General features: G+C 39.2%; 1 protein-coding gene across 1 annotated transcript in view; it reads left to right on the top strand.

The window, feature by feature from the left end:
- The window catches only part of IPO8 (importin 8), a 51,304-nt gene extending 33,341 nt beyond the window's left edge, over nucleotides 1–17,963 (top strand). Inside the window, exons 21-25 of the mRNA XM_082781489.1 lie at nucleotides 240–460; nucleotides 7,955–8,160; nucleotides 9,639–9,872; nucleotides 10,520–10,636; nucleotides 11,332–17,963. Coding sequence (XP_082637615.1) covers nucleotides 240–460; nucleotides 7,955–8,160; nucleotides 9,639–9,872; nucleotides 10,520–10,636; nucleotides 11,332–11,429 — 876 coding nt within the window. The 3' untranslated portion in view covers nucleotides 11,430–17,963. The remainder of the gene's footprint in view (nucleotides 1–239; nucleotides 461–7,954; nucleotides 8,161–9,638; nucleotides 9,873–10,519; nucleotides 10,637–11,331) is intronic.
- The last annotated feature ends 3,676 nt before the right edge of the window (nucleotides 17,964–21,639 follow it).

Below are 21,639 nucleotides of genomic sequence, written 5' to 3'. Positions count from 1 at the left end.
TTCTCCTCTATGCTGAAAATAACATTGGCAAATTTTAGCTCATAGAATAGTTGTTTTGGGGAAGATTTGTAAGCATGTAGGCAGAGGCTTAAAATGCTTTTATATTAATCTAATGTATTCTTAGGATATACCTGGACTTCAGTTAGCTCCGGAGATCAGTTCTGATAAATGTGTTTTAAACCTGTGTATAATGTGGCAATATGTGTAATACTTGCTTTTTTTCTTCATTCTATGCCCAGTGTATTCCGCTCTTTGTGGAGGCTGTTCTGGAGAGGTTAACAAGAGGAGTTAAAACAAGTGAACTTCGCACCATGTGTCTGCAGGTTGCCATAGCTGCACTCTACTATAATCCTGACCTACTTCTGCACACCTTAGAGAACATCAGGTTTCCACACAATCCTGAGCCCATCACTGCACAGTTCATAAACCAGTGGATGAATGACACAGACTGTTTTCTTGGGCAAGTATTGTCTTTTTGTCTTTCAAAAGTCCCTGCTTTTGGCTTTTTCACTTCTAATTGTATCCCTAGTCATGTTGAAGCAAGTGATTTTATTCCTTAATTATTCCGTACGACCATAATCCACACCACGTCTAATTGCAGTGATACTAATAAGGGTGTCCTATGTATATTTAATTTTTCTCGGTCTGCTGAGCTATATGCTGAGTCTTCTGTGTTGCAACAGTACAAGAGTACAATACATATCTTATTTATTAGCAGAAATTCAGACTAGATATTATGAAAAATATCTTTACCCAGTTGGTGGTCAAACACCGTAACAGGCTTCCTAACAAGCTGGTTGACGCTCTGTGCATGTCTGTTCAGGATGTTTAGATAATTCTCTTGCTAAATTGCTTTAACTTTTGGTTAGCCCTGAAGTGACTGGCTAGTTGGACAAGTTGATCGTTGAAAGTCCCTTCCAATTGAATTATTCCTTTCCATTTCAAACTCTTTTCTTATCCAAGAGATGGAACAGTTTGCACTGAGGGTAATACTTGGAGCTGACCAGTGGGATTTCAGGGAGGTGTTAACTTTTTTCCTCAGATACGTGTACATATTTTCTGTTCTATATTTTATAAAGTGTTTAACTGCTCTGTTTAATGTTAAAAAAATATTGTTCAGTCCAATGAATCCCATACTTTAATTTTAATCTCCACCAGTTGTTCATGATCAGTGTTGCTTATTTACCAGTATGCTACTGATGTACTCCTTAACTTAAACTTCATTCAGACCTGCCTGTAACATGCATGTACACTACACTAGTGTGCACTAAGGCAGAAGCTGAGCGTTTATAAATGAAGGTAAATGAAAGTGGACAGAGCCTGTCATCACATAACAAAGTATGCACTTGATGCTGTGGGGATGTGGAGTTCAGTGCAAAACAGCCAGTGCTTGCCTCTCAGCTGAGATGTGGTGTCTGGCTGTGAGATTCAAATCCACTTAAGGGCAAAGCAGACAGTCAGATGTAGTTAACAGCTACTGCTCACCTTCCTGCTATTAATTTTGTCACTGAAGGCATGACTTCTGACTCCAGATGTACAGATAGAATTCTGTCTTCTCTGTGCATAATATGTGCCAACAGACAAAGTGAAGTATCAGTGTGCTAGGAGTCATGCAAAAAATGAGCAGAGGACCGAGGCAGGCAGCTCCTGACCCACAGATGCATACCTTATCTTCAGGTTGTCATTCTTTTTCTACCTGTTTTTTGGTACAGTCTTGTTTTTTCTAATTCTAAAGAAGTTAGTCATTAAAGTTAGTCTTATAAGATGCTTTCTGCACTCCCCAATCATCCATGTAGCTTTTCTTCATGGCAGTTCTTGTTTGAGTTTACCTTTTTTGAGCAGAATTATATGCCATCTTGGTATAGCTGCATTATTGTCTTTTTGTTCATCCTGTATTTATATTGTGTGGTGCATTGTAGCACTGCGTAAATTTTTTAATAACTGCAATAAAATAATTACTTAGTTAATCAGTGACCACCTAGTGTATGTAGGGTTTGCTCTCAGCATGTCCTCTGTAGTATTTTTAAAACCCATACCAAATGTACGTGATAAAAACTGTTCTTCTGTCCTAATTACACAGTTTAGCAGGATTAGGATGAAAGGGCATCAGTTTAAAATCATAGAATCATTCAGGTTGGAAAAGACCCTCAAGTTTGCAGACTTGCAGCACAAACTACCTTATTTCTGGTCTGCATGTTAATTCTATCTGTTTTATTAAAATAAAAACCACGTGGAGGTGCAAGAGAAATTTCCTTCTTTCATATATGTAGGCTCTGTGCAGATTCCCATTCCTGCCTGTATTTGATGTTATTACCATAGCAGTCTCTCTTTAAAGATTTAAAAATAAAAATACCTGGCAGCCTTCAAGAGGCATTTGGACAATGCCCTCATTAATATGCTGTAACTTTTGGTTAGCCCTGAAGTGGTCAGGGAGTTAAACTGGATGACCTTTGTAGGGATGTTCCAACTGAATGGACTTCCAACTGTTCTGTTCTAATACATTAAACAGATAATTGTGTGTGTGGGGAAAAAATCTCTTCTTCATTATAACAAAATCCAGTTTATAATCACAAGCATTCTGACCTTTTCTACCTGATATGTATAGGAAATGTCTACAGCACATCCTATATTACATATTAACATAAATATAGACACATTACCATTTAGAGAGGTTACTTGAGTTAGTGACAAAGTAGGCATAAAGTACTCAGTGTCCCTCATTTCTTTTGGAGTCCCAGTGGCTGAAAAATGGCACCTTGAAGTTTGCCTCTCCCACATCTTGTGGTAATACTACTGTTAATTTTTAAATTATTTTAGTTTCTACAGAGTTTAGAAAAGAATGAAAGTTTTAGTATCAGGATATCCATGTACTAATTTTTTATGGCTGAAGAAAAGTTCTTGATATTCAGCTCTTTGTGCTGTCATTTTTTTCTATTGCATATCAAATGCTGAAAGCATGCAGAGGCAGTATAAAAGAACATATTCCCTATAGGTGGTAAACTTGTCATTCTTTTTAGAAGAAATAAAAAGTGAAAGAGATTTATAGCCTTAAACAGTTCATCCTGGAGCATTCAGTTAGAAACTAGTCAGATCCAAAGGAGAAAAATGCTGCCGACCTGAATAGGATCCAACCTCGAGTACTTCTGTAAGCTACAGCTTAACTTTCAGTTCTTTTGTGTTGCTTTTCAAAAAGCATCAGCTTCTGCAACTACTGCTCGACTAAGTTCTTTTTCAGAGCTGAGACAAAAGTTGACAAAGCCTATGAAAATGAAACAGAGATCATCAGGCTAGATTCTGCTCAGGCTATGCACTTGAACAGCAGCTGAAGATTAAAACGTCTCTCTTTGATGTGCTGCTGTGAGCAGTGAAATAAATAACTGTAATGTTGCTTAAATCTAAAAATTGCTTTTTTTTTTCCACTGTTGTCTCCTCAGTATGTGGCTTCCAGGCACAGGGCTTTTGCTGTAGTACTGCTTGTCAGGCACTGTGATACGTTTTAAATGACTTCCTCCCTTTCCTTCCTTCCTCAGAAGGACAGGACTGCTTCAAGAAGACCATTTCATTTTAGTAAGGGTCGTCATCTGAAGAGGCCTTAAATGAACAGGAAAAGACAGTTGGAAACAAAATCTGGCTTCTTTGCTATCCTTCCTTGGGCCCACTTCTGCAGATTTCTTTTCGTCAGCAAAGACACCAGTGGGTGCCCCGATTTGTGCCGTTCTTCTCACCTGCTGTCGCTCAGTGCTGCTTCAGTTCAGAGTTAGATGGCTTTCCAGCAAGAGGCAGTTTTAGGTCTAAATTGGAGTCAGTTGGTGTGCTCGCAGATCCCGGAGAAACTGGAGAAGAACGGAGGAGATCCACCTCCAGGTGTGAATCTCCTGCCGTTTCTTCGTTAGCCCTGCAGACGGTCTGTGCTGGGCTAGTGACAGTGGCTGTTCAAGCTACTTCCACCACATAAATCTCATGTCCCTCTGCCCTTCTGCTCCTCTGAAGTCCTAGTGCCCAGAGATCCTGCTCTGCCAGAAGGGCTGAGAGGCAGGGGGTGGTGTGCTGGTATGTTCTTATGCTGGAGCCAACAGTGTTTGCCAAAAGAATGCAGTATTTCTTCAGCAGTACTTGTGAACTCCTGGAATGAAATCCAGGGGAATAATACATCTTGCGAGGGGAGAGGAGGAGGGGGGAAGTGGCTGGGGTACAGTAAGTAGCTGTTCTTCCCTGTTATTAAAAATATGGAAACTATTTAAAACTGTTTAGAAATTTGGAACGTTAAAAATAATCAAGGCAAGGAGAGCTCAGAACTCACTGCAAGGCTGCGTAAATCCAGTATGTCATGGTGGATTGCACATCTGTGGGTGTGTGCCCATACAGCACGGTATGCTGTATTTATTTATTTCTAAACATGTTTTCTGCAATTACTTCAAACTGAATAAGGGTAAGGGACTGAAAAAAAAAGTATTTGTAGAGACATTTGTTCCTTGCTGCGTTATACCTTCCCTCTGACAGCCTGAAATTTGGGTGAGACTTTGTGTGACTTATTCTTACTCTGCCGCTAAAATTTCTTCTGTGGCAATTGGGGTGGAAGGAAAATGTATCTTGCTTAAAAAAAAGGGGGTGGGGTGGGGGCAGAGTTTTTTAGACTTGGAGGAGATTTATTTGATAGGAGAGTAAATAGTTAGAAATCCTAGTATATAAAATCCTAATCTTATATGGGAAAACTAGGTTGGTTTCAACTTTGCAACTAGAAGGAAATGGCCAATTATTTGCAGTTTGTCCAGGAAGTGGATTAGTATAATAGAAAGCAACTTGATCCTAACCTAAAAGGAGCACAGCACACCAATAAAGGAAAGGCTTAGCCATTTTCCTTTGAAATGCTTTCAACCTGGTTTAAGATACAAAAGATTCTTAAGACTTTTTATCTCGTGTTGGAAGGAGTGTATTAGCTACAAAAAGTCCTGCGGATTGTGAAGAACACAGAGCGTGTTAGAAACAGCCTTGCCTAGAAGTTGTGCATTGCACTGCCATGTGAGACTGACTTTGTATGCCTTTGAGGAAGCAAGCAGAGTGCGTGATTGCTGGGGAGGACTATTGTGTGCTGCTGAGCAGATAAGTAAAGATCTCGAAGGACAAAGCAGGAAGGAGAATTGTGTCCAGGCAGCTTTGTGCAGACAGGAGAGTGCTGAAATAACGAGCCTTTTGATAACAAGGGAATAGTCCTGAAACCAGTTGTTGCCATTACAAAAATATGTAAATGAGGTAAAATTCTTGTTTTCTTTGTTCAGTCCTGTTGGTGTTTGGTAGAGCTGTGGCATTGAGTGCTGAACTTCAGGCTTGTCCTGCTGTTTGTGCTGACAGGTGGAAGAAACAAGCTTTCTTCTGGCCCAGCTTCGCTAAAGATAGCTTGATGCTGGATTTCTGCTGTCCTGCTGGGCCTTCTGATAACATGTGTATTCCAAGGGCTTGTGCTCATTCTTACGGCTTCTCTCACAGATGCTTGAAAATGAACCATGACAAATATACTGTGCTTTTTGGCTATTTGGGCTACTTCCTAACAACGATTTCCTTCTAGATAACAATGCCCGGGTCTTCCATTTTCATTTGCTGTCCATAAAAGATAATTCAATATGAAGCAAAGCCACTAATTGCTGTACTTTTTCATTATTTTTGTGTTACATTTTGCAGTTGGCCTTATATAATAGCAGCTTTTTCAACTCTATAATAAAAGGTAGTACCAAGTGTCATTAATGACCCCATTGCACCTACACTGAAATTGTTGCATTATACATCATGGGCCTATAGAAATTTCATGGCTTCTCCATGTCAAGATGCAGGTTGGAAGTATTGGGCATGGATTATAGAGCTTTGGTCAAGCCTACGTGAAGGTGCTGGTAGATAGACAGGGTAAAGTTGTTTCCTTTTGTTCATGCAGGAACAACTCTTCCTCCAAAAGCAGTGCTCAATTCATAGGTGGCATCATCTGTAGGTAGAATTTATGCTTCACTGTGTGAACAAATGGTGATGGGCTTGTTTTCAGGACAGATAAACTGGTAGGATTAAGGGTGTTTAATTTTTTTTCACGTAATGAAGGCGAAAGCAGACTCTGTTCCACTGACTCTTGGTTAATTTGTATGCCCTCTTTTGTGTCCAGTTCCTTCTGAAAAGGAAGCGTGGCAGTTTGCAGTGATGGAAGGACACTCTGCCCACTTGCATTTTGGTACATTTTTCAACACGTGTAATGGAGCAGCCAAACACAACGTGCCAGCACGTCATTTGCTGTGCTAGCTGACTTCATTTTTCTTGGACAGTCTTCTGTGATCATAATGTTAGGCATGGCTGTCTTGAATTTATTGTTCTTGTCAACTACTCTGAGAATGGAATCACTTGGCTAAGTCCTAACACAACTAACGAAGTAGGAGCTATAACGAAATCCCTCCAGATCCACGGCCTCGTTTAAACATACAGAGTTCAGGAAGCTGTAAGACGTGATCACTTGTATTACTTGAAGAATATTGTGGTTTAGTAGCATAGTATATAGGATCTTTGGTAACAAAATTGTAATTATTTTTAAAATTATATTACTATATTAATTTTTGAAGTGATGGATTAAACTGGCTGTTCTCCTGTATGTTTTATTGTAATCACTGGTGCACATCTTGTTAGTTTCTTCTCGCTCAACTTGCATCCTCTTCATTCTAAAGTAAAACCAGTTCTGTAAGAGAATTATCTACTGAGAATCTGGGGGATGGACGTTTTCTCCCAGTTGGAAATATTAAAAAATGCTGAAAGAGAATAGCTTTGGTGTGTATCCCTGCTGCAGCTGTGCTAGTAATGCCACGCTACCGCATAGATAAAAGACTGTGTGGGATCACTTGATGCACAGCCGCAGGGAGAGAAGAGCCTGCACAGTAGCCAGCTCTAGAGATTTACTTTGTTTCTGTAGGTCTTGCTGAAACTTCTTGCTGGAGCTACTTGCCCTGAAGAAAATTTGGACAGAAAATGCCAGCATCAAATTGAATAGTTCATACAAAATGAGCTCTTCTCCAGCCCTAGATCGAAAAATATTGTTAACGTTAGAGAAAAGCTGAATACTACTAGTGTTTCCAGTATAGAAGGACAAAAGACTTTCTGTAGAAGCAGTTCAAGATTTTTCCCTGTATCAATTGCCAATAATTTCAATTTCTGGAAGTGCAAATAAGAGCATAGGTTCTTACCTAGTTTCCTAGGCTGGGTGGGAGCACACAAAAATCTTTCTGATGTTAATTCCATGTTTTTATTTCCCTTAATTACGTATAATTTGTTGTTTTTCCTGGAAGTCTACTCATTTCCTGTTTAAGTGTACTGCTTGCTGTTCTTGATGTACAGTTATTTCCCTGCTTTCACTGGAGTTAGCAATGTGCCTCAAGTTAGTGTTGGAAATGGAATGTGTGTTACAGCCATTCTGATGGACTCTTAAAAAACATGAACTCTTAAAAAACATGCTTAAATACAGCTAGCCCTGTGGCACTCCATAAAAGCACCCTGCAATTCAGTGTGTTTCTGATTGTCATTATTCTTTACTAATAGTATTTTCTCTAATTTCAGTGACTGCCACAGTACTCCTATCTAGAGCCAAGGGAAATTAATTTTCCACTCTATTAAATGACGATAATGTTTATTAAAGACAAGACATTCTACATAATTATTAAACTATTTTTTTTAGCATTACAAACTTTGCATTTGGTAATCAGAAACAGTTGTTCCAGGAATTTGGTCATTGCTTGAAATATACTTAGTTGGTTTTGGACAAGTACTTTCCAATGGGAAACTCACATTCAGAACAAAAGAAATGCGTGTTTAGGATCGTAGAACATAGACTTTAAATATCGTGTTCTGCCATGTCAAGCACCAGGACTTTGATGCTCTCTACATATTACTGCAGTGAAAATACGTTTTTCTGTCTAATAATTGTGTGTTGTTTTAGACTCCATGACAGAAAGATGTGTATAATAGGACTGAGCATCTTAATGGAATTGCAGAACCGTCCGCCTGCAGTGGATGCTGTGGCTGCTCAGATCGTCCCTTCAATCCTCCTCCTCTTCCTGGGCTTAAAACAAGTGTGCGCCTCGCGAGAACTCACAGAACATGAGGACCATGCTAAAGATGACAAACACGTTGCAGAAGATAATGGTAAAATCTCCCCTTTTCACATTGTGGATTTTGTCTGGATTTAATTTAAAGGGGGTAAGAAATTGCAGTTCATTTCTAAGACTCATTAGTCCTCTGAAAATAGCTAGGCTTATTGGGTGCTTGAAAGATCACCTTAGGAATTGATTTTTACTCCCAAAATGTAATCAAAGTGTTTCAATGTATAATAGGTAATACTTTGTGAAAGGGTAATTTTTGTGAGGAAGTAACAATAAAACTTGCAAGTCCACCCTTGTGAATGTACTCCATCTTCTCCGTAAGCAGCAGGTGTTTTCCATGACTCCACTGCCTTTATTCTTGATTCCTGGAAAGAAGCTGTTCCTAGTACCCAGCTATTTTAAAGACCTATTCTAGTGAAATTTAAAGGAAATCCTTGCAAGTCATCTTTGTCCAAATAGAAAATGGCATGCAGTGATTTTCAAAGTGGAATTTGAGGCAGATAAGGATCCTGGAGTAGAAAGACTTCTTATTGCTGTGGCTGGCAGAAGAGAGAAAAATCTGAAGAATACGTTGCAGTGGGAACTGTAGGGAGTGAATTTTGTACAGTGTTGTAGGCAGATACGTGTGGCTGTTCCTTGACTGGGAAGAGGAAATAGATGGTTTGAGACCTGAAAATTAGAATGGGTCTAAGCAGAGTATGTAATCCATTAAAATTTCACACAGTTGTTCTGTAATGTATTTAGAGAATTTTCTTCAATGCATAGGAGTATGCTATGGAATCAGCACAATAACTTTAAAATATCTGTCCTGTGAGTCAGTCCTGCTTGTTACAGATACAGTCACTTCATTCTTTTTATCCTGCTAACGCAGAAAGAGCTGAAGGTTTGAAGGTTTGGAACTGGAGGGGATTAAAAAAAAAAAAAATCTCAGTTAAGAGTCAAAAATATTTTTCCTTAAGTGAGAAATAGCAATGTTCAGAATTGCCTGTTGGAATTGCATTTAATTCAGGTTATAATCGTTGTTTCATAAACAGAGTGGAAGGTAAAACTAAGCAAAATATGATATTTTAACTTCCTTCAAATAAAGGAACACTCTGAAGAACAGCAGGCGGACGTTAGGCGTACACCTGTTTTTCTGTTTGTTTTGTGTCAATTTGAGAAGCCTGTGCCAGTCTTTTTGTTCATAATTTAAAAAGCATAGTGATGGGACACTTTGTGCAAGACAAATTTGCTCAAAATTTTTGGATCCTATAATTATGCAATGATAGTGTATATGAAAGAAGAAAAAAGCTTCACGTTCCCCAGGTGTTCTTAGAAACAAAAACTTAACTGATCTTGAGTGTAGAAAACATTTTAATAGCTTCATTTTCCCAGTTCTTCTGAGTTCTTGAGGGAAGGATGTTAACAGAGGATCATCTTTTCAACCAGAAATTAGATTGATTCATTATTCTTAATTTGAAAGCCATTTTTTCCAAATACTTTTAAATGTTTGTTTTACAAAACACAATAATGCTTTTGCAGAAGAGATACCAAGTGATGAGGAGGAGACAAATGAAGTGAGCCAGGCAATGCAAGAGAACCACGGTGGAGGTGGTGGCGGCGGCAGTGGAGGTGGAGAAGAAGAGGAGGATGACGATGACGATGATGACTGGGATGAAGATGCATTGGAAGAGACTGCTCTTGAAGGATTCAGCACACCTCTTGACCTTGAAAATGGTGTTGATGAATACCAGTTCTTTACACAAGCACTTTTAGGTATGTGTGGACAGAATGCTATGAAGTAGTTTGGAGATGGTTATGGTCATCATTAGGAAAAGCCTTTTTCTTTGTTATGAGTAATAATTTATTTAAACTGGAAATGTTTTCTAATGTTAGTCCTAAGATTTTCTGGCTTACAGGTACCACAAAAAACAGATGGCACCAAATACAGCCAGAGATTAGTAGTCTTCATGTTTTCTTTCAGAGCTTTTCAACCACAGCCCAAATAAGTGAGAGTTGGTCACTAGAGGGACTCCTATATATAAAAATGTTTGTCACTTTCTAGATGTTAAAATCATAGTGGAAAAAATGTTTTCTCCCTTTCCTGTTTGACTAATCCTGTTGCTTTTAGTTTTGATCTGAATATTCTGTTAAAAGATTCACTTCATTGTTGTCCATGAATAATTGGCCACGCTGTTAACTTCCTGTTTCAGAAAGCAGAGGATGTAAGGAAGTTCTCCCAAAGGATTGGTTACAGGGGGGGATTCTGCACCAAGAAACTGACAGGAATTCTGAATCTGTTTTGCAGTGCAAAATCTGTTTGTTTGTTTGTTTTATCCAAACCAGGGATTTAATTTTGTTTATCTAAAATTAACTTGGATTGTAAGCTGATAATCACTTTCCATGCATTCCTGTTCTGATAGCGGTGCAGAGCCGAGATGCTGCCTGGTACCATTCACTGACAGCTCCGCTGAGTGAGGATCAGAAGAAACAGCTGCAGGAAATTTATACATTAGCAGAACACCGGCGAAATGCTGCAGGTAAGTCACTTCTCCGGGGCCACTTTATTTATTCAGGGATGTTGGAACCACATCTAATCTGTAACAACAGGGAATAAATCTCTGTGCTAATTAACATAAGTCTTACAAGAGGCCTGAAAAGCGTGAGCAGGATATTGTGCTGTATTATTGCTTGCCTAGAAGTGTGTTATTCAGATTACTGTTATTATAATTAATTGCCCTCTCACTGACATATGCTGCTGTTTGAGCAAGCTTTGAACTGGTTTTGCACAACCTGACATTTGAAATGAAGAGCAAATTAAGGCAATATCTAGATGTCAGCCAGTCATCTGATGGAAATTACTATAGATCATTATGTGTCTAACAGCATTATGTGTTGGACTGCTAACATTGCCTTCACAGATGGTGTGAGGTTTTGGGCATTTAGGACACTGGCATCATGGAAAATAAATTCACATTTAATCAAGAGGCGAGCGGAATAGTGTAGCATACAATTGTTCTGTAGAGGATTAATTTCTCCATTCTGTTGTAGAGGTGTGTTGTGCTTACTCGTTTAAAGAAAATACTGGTGTGATTTATTACTGTTGCTGCACATAGGGAACGAGAGTTTTTTCTACAACTTTGCTTTCTTAGCTGAATGGTGTTATGGTATTATCTCTGGCAGAAGTGTTTTCTGCAAGCTATTTTTCATATCTTTTCCCTTCTTTGAATTCTAGAGACTAAGACAATAGAACAACAAAGTGGCTACACATTTGACAACAAAGGACTGATCACAGCATTTAACTTTGCTGGAAGTACTCCTGGTGGAAACTGAAGGATCAGCTACAAAGGTCAATGGGAAGGGTTTCATCATTACTTTTTCTTAAAACCATCATGACTTCTGAGTGATAGGGGAGGGTAATTCAATGCTGCTGAAGGTTTTCTGAAATGTAGCAGTGTGCTTCCCCCACCAGAATGCTTTTTCTAACCAGCTACTGTAATGTACAAATTCTTGTGGTGTTTTTATAGTTTGATGGACTGAAAAGGAAACGTTTGTCCTCAAGGAACCTGAATGACTGGGAGGGGCCAGGCTGCATCTAATTGAGTTGCACTTCTCAGGTTTTTGCTGTGCAGAATTGATAGATTCATATGGATAACAGTGCCTTCTGTTGTACATGGATTGCCTGAACAAATGGATTTTGGAGTGCATTATAATTTTTTTAAGTGTAAGGACATTTCTTGATACACTGTAAGCCTTGGTTCCATGTTTTCCTGTCATCTGCTTTTTACTACATGGTTTAATTGTTTGTTGGCTGCATACATATTGCTGGATCCAGAATATTATCTCATCTTCCCTATTTGGTGCAGACCAAATGTGTACAGGGAAGTGTCTGCTGGAGTTGCAAAGCATACACTGGTTGTGTCAGAGTGTCTTAACAAAATTGCAGATTTTCCCTTGATGTAGTAGTCTTAAATTATTTCTCTTAGCCATGAAATCAACTCACTTGAGTTACGATGGCACATGTGGCAGGTGAATATATCCTAGATCTATATTGACGTTACCTCCTGCCTGCACAAGTGGCATGGCCTTCAGATGTAGATGTTCTACATGACAGCTTTTTATTTCCACTATTTTTGATGAATATTGGATTTTACTTGGGTTCCTATAACCCGCTTTTCTGTTTTTATTCATTCATTACCATTCCAGTGGTAGTACTGAATAAAGTGGTACAAAATATTCACAATATTTTATTTATCTTGATAGAAGAAAAACAGCTCTGAACTTGTTTCTTCTTACTGTTACACTTTGGTGACTGAATTTCTGGTCTGCATTCCATTTGGCTGTTCTTGTTCCATACTGAAATTTTGTTATCCAACAGATTTTTTTTCCTGAATTTCAAAGACTTGTTTCTCATAAATTGGAACATATATATAACAGTTTTTTTGTGCATATGCTCGTTTAGTGAGAGACTTACCATTATGAGAAACTGATAGCAATACTAATTTGAATAGGTGCCCCTTCTCTAGATCTCTTGGGATCTCAGTGATGTAGCCAAAATAAGTTGGGGTGCTTTAGAATGTGAAGTTTGAATTGGACATAAAACATTTAGTCCAGATTTTGTCTCTGTGTTAATTTCTTTAAGACGTAAAAATATTTACCAAGCAGTTTTAAGCACATACGGATTATATATTTCTTCAGAGCAGTGCCACAGCTGGAAAATCAAAGCCCTTCCTATGCCCTATCAGATTTTCAAGGATTGTAGATAACTACAAATTACTGGCCCCTTCAGTGTCCTAAAACGCTTTTTTTTTTTTTAAAGTGTTAGAGAAATTATAATTCAGTCTGATAAATCCGAAGCTCTCTGTGCCTTGGCATCTGGAAGAGGCCATAGTGTTGCTGCCTATTCCTTGCCCCATACCCTGGACCTTTCTCAGTCTTGCAGTCATGGGGCAGAAGGTTCCCCACCATTTTTCTTGTTCCTGTACCTTTGTGTGGGACTCACTCCAGCACTGCTGCTGCTTTTTTTTTTTTCTTTTTTTTTTCCCACAGCAGATGCAGAGTCAAATTGATTCATGCAGGTTTTTCACTGCTCTGATTCACATAGTAGCAATGGTGAAAATTTCCCACTTTTAGCTCTGGTTGTTCATACGGGAAACTGGGAGAATTCCACGGATTGTATTTTCAAGAATGAAAAATACTGCATTGGACATTTTCTCACAGATCGAGTAGCAGAGGGCAGAGAGGCCATGAAAATCATAGGTCACTTTTGCTCATTTAGGCCTGGGGATGTGTTCACTGAAATGGCAGGAAGGTATTACATCCAGTTAGTTGGTGAGTTTCTGGGAAGCTGTAGAAGTTTTGAAATAAAAAAATTTAATAAATTTTTTTTTTGAAGTTTAAGGATATGAATGACTTCTCTGATAATTGAGGTTAAGTATTAGTCAGGTAAACTGTTTAAGATTTCTATTATTTTATTAAGGAAAAAAAAAAGATTGAGTGGGATTTCTCTCAAAACTCATTTTCCTCCTGTACACTGGCATACAGAGTAGAAGGGAGATTTATTTTTCTTCTGCTAATAAGGTTGCTTGCACAATCACAAGTTAATATTTAAGAGGTAATGTGTTCAAGGAAAAATCTGCTTTTGCATAGCATCATTTCTGTGTTGCTCAGCTGAACTGTGGCTGCTCCCTGGTTCTGCTGCTTCTATACTTTTCAAGTCAACTGCCAAGAAAATTTCATCCAGATGTTTCTTACAAGGGGTTTAATCAGCAGCATGGAGTCGGGAATCTTTGTTGTCTGCTTTGCAGTGGGAGTCAGAGATATCTGAGGGGATGGCATGTAAAAAGGTTAAATGCCCTTCCCTTCCCAGGAGATTCATGAGCAAATGTTTCTACTGGCAAAAGCAAATGTTAATTATTTCATTTCTTTTTTTTTTGAAAAGGGATTCCATCCAAAAAGATTTATTGGGCTCTAGCCTCTACTTTAACATATGGTTCTCTTTTAACATGATAAATATCCGTTTGTACATGATCATAAATAGGTAATGGATTTTAGGGATTTCTTTCTGAGTTGTGTCCAGCTTTGTACTGCATTAAAAGGAGAGTAACACAAACATGGATTACTGTCTGACTTTGAGGCCGAGGTAATCATGGGATATCACATACCAGCACTGGCTGTCCAAGCACGATGTATTTGCCACTGGAAGTACAGAGAATCGTGAAAGTATTGTAAAATAAAACAAAGACTGATAACCGGTGACCTGTGGTACCCCATGCCCATGTTCCTAAAGTGTGAAGGTGACTCATGGGCACCATGAGGGCTTTACATATGAAATTAGCATGGTGTTGGTTAAAATCGTATCAAATGTTAGCTTAAATGATAAGTTTATTTTCTAGATTAAATTAACCCATGCTGGGTGTTGAATCGCATATACTGTTTGGTCACTCATAAGAGAAAAATAAGGATGAGCACATGTTTTGGCTGCTTCTTTTTACTCTCTTTCTTTCAAAATTGAAGTATTTGTTTTGCTTTTGTAACAAAGCAAAATATTTCAACAATATGGCCAGCTCTTGGAAGAGAACAGAATATCAAGCTAAGAAAAAAATCTTAAAAAAAACAAGCAAAAAAACCAAAACCCTTTACGCACACAGTTTGAAGTAGATGTGCTTTGGGATTGAATTCAAAATATGTAAAGAATGTTACACAAAATGATATTGTGAGATTCTTCCTTTTAAGGGGAAAGGGTGTCTGCAGGGTGTCAAGGAGACGTGAAATGAAATGCTTTAGGATATGCCATTTGGCTATGAAGTCCAGCAGGCAGCATGTGACTCTGGATTCATACACTGAGGAAAGAAGGTAGGACAGTAGGTGACCTTTTTCTTTTTTTTTTTTTCTGTAAAGCAAGAGTCTATCTTGAGACTTGTAAGCCAAAGGAATCGTAGACAACATGAATGATTAACTGTCCTTTGCTTCTAGAATATTTCTTAGTCTTTTTTCTTCCCTCCTTTCGTTACCTTTGCCAGTGACTGTTACTAGGTATTTCGGGGGTATTCAGAATATCTGAAAAAATAAAGCTTAAACAGAATTTGTTAAATCCCATTGTTCCTGAAGCAGTGGAGCCTATCCATTGCATTTTCTTCTATAGAAGAAAGTCTCATTTAACATGTGCAGGTGATGCAGAACTACAAAACCCCTTCGCTTGTGTCTGCAGTTTGAGAAGAACCTTTCTGTGATTTATTACTTCAAATGGGTAGATCCAAAAATAGTACTTGAAATCCCTGCACCTTGTACTTAAATTTGCTCAAAAGGTAAGCAAAAATACACTGTATAACTGGGGTGCTCAGTCCTAGTTCTTAAACATGCCATAGTCAATCTTTTGATATGTGAGCTCCTCAAGGATCTCCATCTCTGAGTGAGGATGTTACTCAAGTCTGAGTCTTTGCATCTTTGCAGCTGGACAGAGAATCACGTTTCCCTCACCGCAGCAAAGCATACAGCAGGTATGGCTACCAGTGTCTTGACAGCGTGAGTGAAAATAGCACTCTTCTTCTCTCAGTTGTTGTATCTTAACCCAAACGGATGGGATACAGTAAAGATGGATATTCTGAGTTTGCTAGAGGAAGCCAGACACTGTGCCAGGTAGCAGAAAGTCTTAGCATAAAACCATATCATAAAGGGGATGTATGAACAGGCCAAGCTGCTTTATTTTGACATCTCTTCCACTGCTGGTACTTCTGTAAACAAATAAACAAAAAAAGCCCCATCCCATAAAACAAAAAATAAAACAACAGTGTAAAATGAATGAGAACTAAAGCAGTGCTTGTGCACTAGACAGGTAGAAACTTCTCTGCTCTGCAGATCTAATCACATTACTCAATTTGAATGCGCCGAGGTACTTTAAAATATGCAACATCTGTCCAGACGTCAGTAACCTGAATCTGACAACTGTTAATATGACATAAAGATTTTGTGGGATTTTCTTTAGCAGAGAAAAGATGCATCCCTTTGAAAAGTCTGGGAACATCTTGTCTTGGCTGATGTGCAATCACCAGTGGGAGACACTCAGTGGGATTACAACTTTTCTTAAAAATTATCAACATACCTCCTACCAAATCACTATGTCAAGGGAGCTAACCGACCAACTATTCCTTGACTAATGAATTTTGGGGAACAGCACTTCAAAGAGAATCTGCAGGCATATGCAATTGTGATGATGTAGGAAACTGGAAAGCATCCATTTAAATGGAGTTGATGCATTTGATATGATCCTGCACTGTTCCTGATTTTATCTGGATCTTCTAGAAGAGCGTTCAACAACTTTGTTCTATGCCTTTCTCTAGAGATAAGAATGCGCTTGACTTCTTGGGCAGCCCCAGGTTTGGTGCAGTGCTGTGAACTCAGGATCTGAAAGCAATCTTGATTACAAATGGGTAGTTGTTCGTATCAGGAAAAAAAATGAGGTGAAAGTGGTAAGTTAATGCTAGGATTCTCTTCACAGGCTGTACAGAGGCTCGCAGCTTTAACTGCTTGGTTGTGTGCGTGGTGGGGTGGGAGGTGTAATTTCAGATGGATTGATTTCTCCAATGTGAACAGAACTTTATCAGCTCTGGGGTTCACCTGAGGCAAATGGAGAGGGTTGGTCAGAAGTTGCCTACTGGCCCATCCTGGATTATATTATATAACATGAAGTGCAAAATCTGGCAAATGATTTACCACTTGAAGCTGCTGAGCAACAAAAATTAGTGTTTTCTTGAAATGAGATTTTAATATGTTCTGTTACGTTTCATTTTTTTTGCCCTCGCTCAAAATGCAGAATTACTGCTTGATGTGGAGGCCTATCGGTATTTCACAGGACTGTTTACTATTCAAGGTGATTCTCCAAGAAATTTTCCTCATTTTTTTCAACATGTTTGTGTAAGTAAAGCTGCACGTATCCCTCTCTCACTATTTTCTGCGAACAGAGATCTTGGCAATGGACCTCAGAGGAAGAAGAACAGTGCTTTGAAAGGACAAGACTGTACATAAGCAGGTTATTTTTAGAAAATGGAAGAACTATGGCCTCTGGAGAAAATGTGAAACAATAAATATTTATACAAAAGTGCATGAGGTAAAGAAATTAATATTAAACAATATAAGTGAGATTCTGTTCTTTGATCATGGCTGTAATGTTTTTTGTCATAGCCAAACTTTGTGTGAAAACAGCTTTGAATTGCATGTGCTGCTGGTAATATGCTTAACATAAATCACCTGAAATATTTTTTTGGATCAAAAGGAGACCAAAGAGGCCATGCAGATTTCTTTTGATAATTAAATGCAAAGATATGAGCCCATGACTGCAATGACTAGAGGGAGACCACTCTGTGTAACGTTTTCAGGTTGGATTGCAGGATCATTACCTTTGTAAGAAACCTAAAATACTACGCTGTGGGTTGGCTTTGAGGGCAAGAATTGACAAATGCAAAACACGCATTGATGACGAGAAGAATCTCTTTCTAACTTGAAGAATTCTGTACAGTGTTCTCGTAAGCTGTGCTGAATTTGCTTTAAAAATAGTAATAAATCTTATTGCTTAGGTCAAATGTTACATCTGTTGTGCATTTATATGGGAGGAATAATATTTCTTAAAAAAATGTAACATGCCACCTACCAAGGAGCCCAATCTCAGTTTATAGCCTCTCTTCATACAGCCATAAAACTTATTTACAAGAACACCCCAGAATTAATTTTAAACAAATGTGCTTGTTATCCAGAGTTAATGTGCATTTGTGTAGCAGTTTGTGTTTGTTAATCTCAGACTTGCAAAGTCCACTCTTCATGTGAATGGTTTGCGTGCAAACGAACGTAACTGATGTTTGGTGTAGATGAGATCATTATGGATCGTCCCAATACAATTTCCAAAAATGTCAGAGCAGTGAAGATAGTGATCTTGTGTTCCGGCACCAGAGCTTGGACCAGTCTTCTGTGTGTGGAATTCACAAAGCAGACAGTTTGTACCAAAACTTCACAGAACAAGAGATTAATCCTGCGTGAAACTGTGAGCCTGATATTTTTATCAGCGGAATATTTCCATCACGGTGAGTTCCTACAGTAGCCTGTTCGTTAGATTGTGCTGTTTGGTAATGCTTGCCCTTCTCTATACAGGGCACTTTTGCAATTCCTCCACAGTATCTCTGAGAGCAGTGGTTAGTGGTGCATAATCGTCATGGAGAGGCTGAGTTAGTGTAGTTTGCCCAAAGTCATAGCAGTGTGTTGCAGCTGGCAAGAGAGAGAAACATTCTGGTTCTGTAAAAGTGCCTGGGAGTTTTACCATTGGCTCTTATGGAGGCAGGATTTCACCCAAGGCATTTGCTAGGTCTTAGTGTTTGTACCACGGTTAATACCTTCCGGAGAAGCTCTGCCAGAACATACTTCATTTATGAAATTGCTTAGTACCAGTGAGCTCGAGTGAGCTGCAGTTTTAACCAGTCTAGCAGTGGCATTGTTTCATTGTTATCTTGTGTGGGTTTCTTGGTGTCATGAGCTCTCCTGCAGAAAAACGGTTCTCAGCTGGGTGGTGAATGACATGCTGATTGTCAGTTCCTCTTGAGGCTTTGAGGGGAACCTAATCACGTGGGAGCAGAACTTCAGGTGACCTGTGGTATCATCTATACCACCTCTCAGGCTGTTGGGAAGCTTGTGGCCTCTCTGCAGGTATTAACAAACACGCGGCATTAGCTGTGAAGGTGTAGGCTGTGATTGCCACTTCTAGCAGACTCTGAAAGAGTGTATTTTTCACTGAAGTAAATACATGGCTCTCCTGCCTCCTCCTGCCCTCTGACCGCGTCGATCTTTTAGATGAAGTTGAATTCTTAAGCTGAATACTAATTCCAAATCCTTTAAAATGGTAATTTCTTTTAGTTAGTCCCCAGTAAGGATGAAAGTTGATCGATGTTTGCTTTCTCTTGGTATCAGGTATGTTAAATGCATAATTTAAACAATTTAATTACCTTTTTGATTAAATTGATGGGACTTTAACCATTCCCATGCAGTTTCCGACTGAATTTATGCTTTTTCTGGAAGAGTTCAAGCTATGTGGATTTCTGTGCACATCAGAAAAAGCCTCTATAATAGTCGTACAAATGAAATTCAGAATAAAAAATGCAGTCTGGGAAGGTCATATCAGTATATGAATAATGGTTGTTTTCTTTATTATTGAAGTTCCTGGCCTTTTATCTCTCAGCACCTTGTAGAACAGAGCATGCAGCAGCAACAACTATAAGGATGCCTGCAGCTTCCAAGTCTCCCTGCTCAGTTAATTATAAATAATCCATACAGCCCTTTTTAGTACAACATGCCTCGCACCTGACTCTGCCTCAAGAGGTTGTGCAGAGTGCAGGAGTGGGGCTAAATGGCTGTGTAAACGTAGGCATCTGACCACAGCTGTGGGGCTGACATCTGCACCTCAGTAGCAGCTGTGGCTGTGTTCTGGAAGGGCTTTGTGGGTGTGGAGAAGGCAAACCCTGTCTTATGTTTTCCTCCTGCCGTAAGTGTGTTTCTGGAGGGCGCAGGGGGTTGAACGAAACCGCACCATAATGTGTCTGACTGTGCACTGATCGGAAGCAGCTATCATTTCTATGTGCAGACCACTCAAATCTGAGATTAAACAGCTACGTGGAGTCTGGTTCTTCAGTACAGCACGGACCGTGATTGCTGAATTTTGCCAAACAAGAATCAATGCAGTTAGGGTAAGCAGCATGATTAGGTTAATCTGTACGATTGTTTTGAAGAAAGACTGATGGGATCTGCCTTCATCATTGTGAGGGGAAAAAACAAACAGGCTAGCCAAGAGAGAGTCCATGCCCAAGTAGCCCCCCAGACACTGATTTCACTGGAAAAGCAAGCATGGAAATTGCCCCAAGGAAGAGTCGCTACTTGTGATGTTCAATTACAGAATATTTATCCGTAGCTTCATTGATCAAAAGGATTGCTGATTTCATACAGGTAAGTGTCCAGGAAGACAAAGGTAAAGAGATTGCCACTGTGCTCCTCTTTAAGTACGGCTGGTTTCAGAACCCAGGGGTGTTTGAGCCACCTGGCTGGAGGAACCAAAGGACGTTTCTGGTTGCCAAAGGCTGTTCTCTCCAGAAGGAGTTCTGCAGTCTCAGGCTGCCTCAGTTTTTGTGGTTTCTTCCTCCTGACTGTTGCAAGGGCATATCTGATTGTTTAATGGGATTTTCTATTACTGAATGATTGATATTCTTCAAATAAAACACGCATACTGAAAAACCACTGCCACTGCACAACTGAAGCAGCGTCTGCTTGTGGTTGCAAATCATGCCTTGCTCCCCCTTACAGAGGGATGGGGGAAGAGTGCTTGTATTTATCTCCTGTCTGCTCTGGCTAGACTTTGTTACCCCCTCACTTTTCTATCCGTCGTGTAGCTGTAGGATACAGTGGTTTTCCGGGACATGAGGATCTTGCCTTGGATCTTCAGCTTCTGCTTCTTGTAAACAAAGAAATATTCCCACTCAGCTGTGATTCTGGATCCCTCCTCTCACATGCATTCACATGCACAACCTCCTCTCACGTGCACACCTCTTCCCCCTCTCACATGTGCTGCTCTTAGGGGTGCCTGTGGTGTGTGACTGGGAAGTACTGAATCAGGAAGAACTGCGGAAATGAAGGCAGATTTGTTGCCAATAGTTATTGCCACAGAGCATAGATTATTAATCACTCGATTCTCTTACTAATGTGCTTCTGTACACTATTGTGTCAAGGGTTTTTATGCAAATCTTGAGCAAGTGTTTCAGTGCCTGATTACTGAATTGGGGCCTGATTGAATGAAATTCTGTAGCTATCGCAGGTTGGGGAAGATAGAAAAACCATGAGGCAAACAGATCCTAGCTTAACAATGGCAGGAAAAATAGAATTGTTTTGTTTATAAACGCCAAGTAGTTTATAGCTCAATATTCTTGCTCTGCTCCTGATTTTGGAGAAAGAAAAAAATAATTATTTCATTTTGCATACGGGAAGGGAGTTGCAGTTGACTTTTACCTCCATATTTTACTTTTTGCCAGTACTGCTGCAGGAAAAAAAAAAAAAAAGCACCAGCTACTTAAACATAATGTCAAAGGACATACGCTAGTTTATTTTGCTGCCATTTTTGTGGCTTTCATCCAAGGTCACTTGTATTATGGAGGCCTGAGTCCAAGATTTATTCTGCTGCAGGAGATTGCCTAACAGGACACTAACAGTTTGTAATTTAATGAATTTCCAAAGCCCTGTGAAAGCACTGGAAAGCATTTCATCCTTTCCTGAATGGTTCCTTTTTCACAATGTAAGAAAATAGTATTGTGCAAAATTACTCTTTTTTTTATACTGTTCCATTTTTGGTTAAAGACAAATAGGGGAAGAAACAAAACAAACCCCTGTGGATATGATCTTTAAAGATACAAAGAGGTGTCCACTAGTATGTTTAGCCCTAAGGAAGAGATAAGGGGGGAATCAAAAAGCACACCACCTTTTTCAGGCACTGAATTTAGGTTAGAAAGCTTATCTTGTTAAG

The sequence above is a fragment of the Aythya marila genome (assembly GCF_965140915.1).
Source record: "Aythya marila genome assembly, chromosome: 1".
In the NCBI taxonomy this organism is placed as follows: domain Eukaryota; kingdom Metazoa; phylum Chordata; class Aves; order Anseriformes; family Anatidae; genus Aythya; species Aythya marila.
This window is presented reverse-complemented; position numbering and strand designations above follow the sequence as displayed.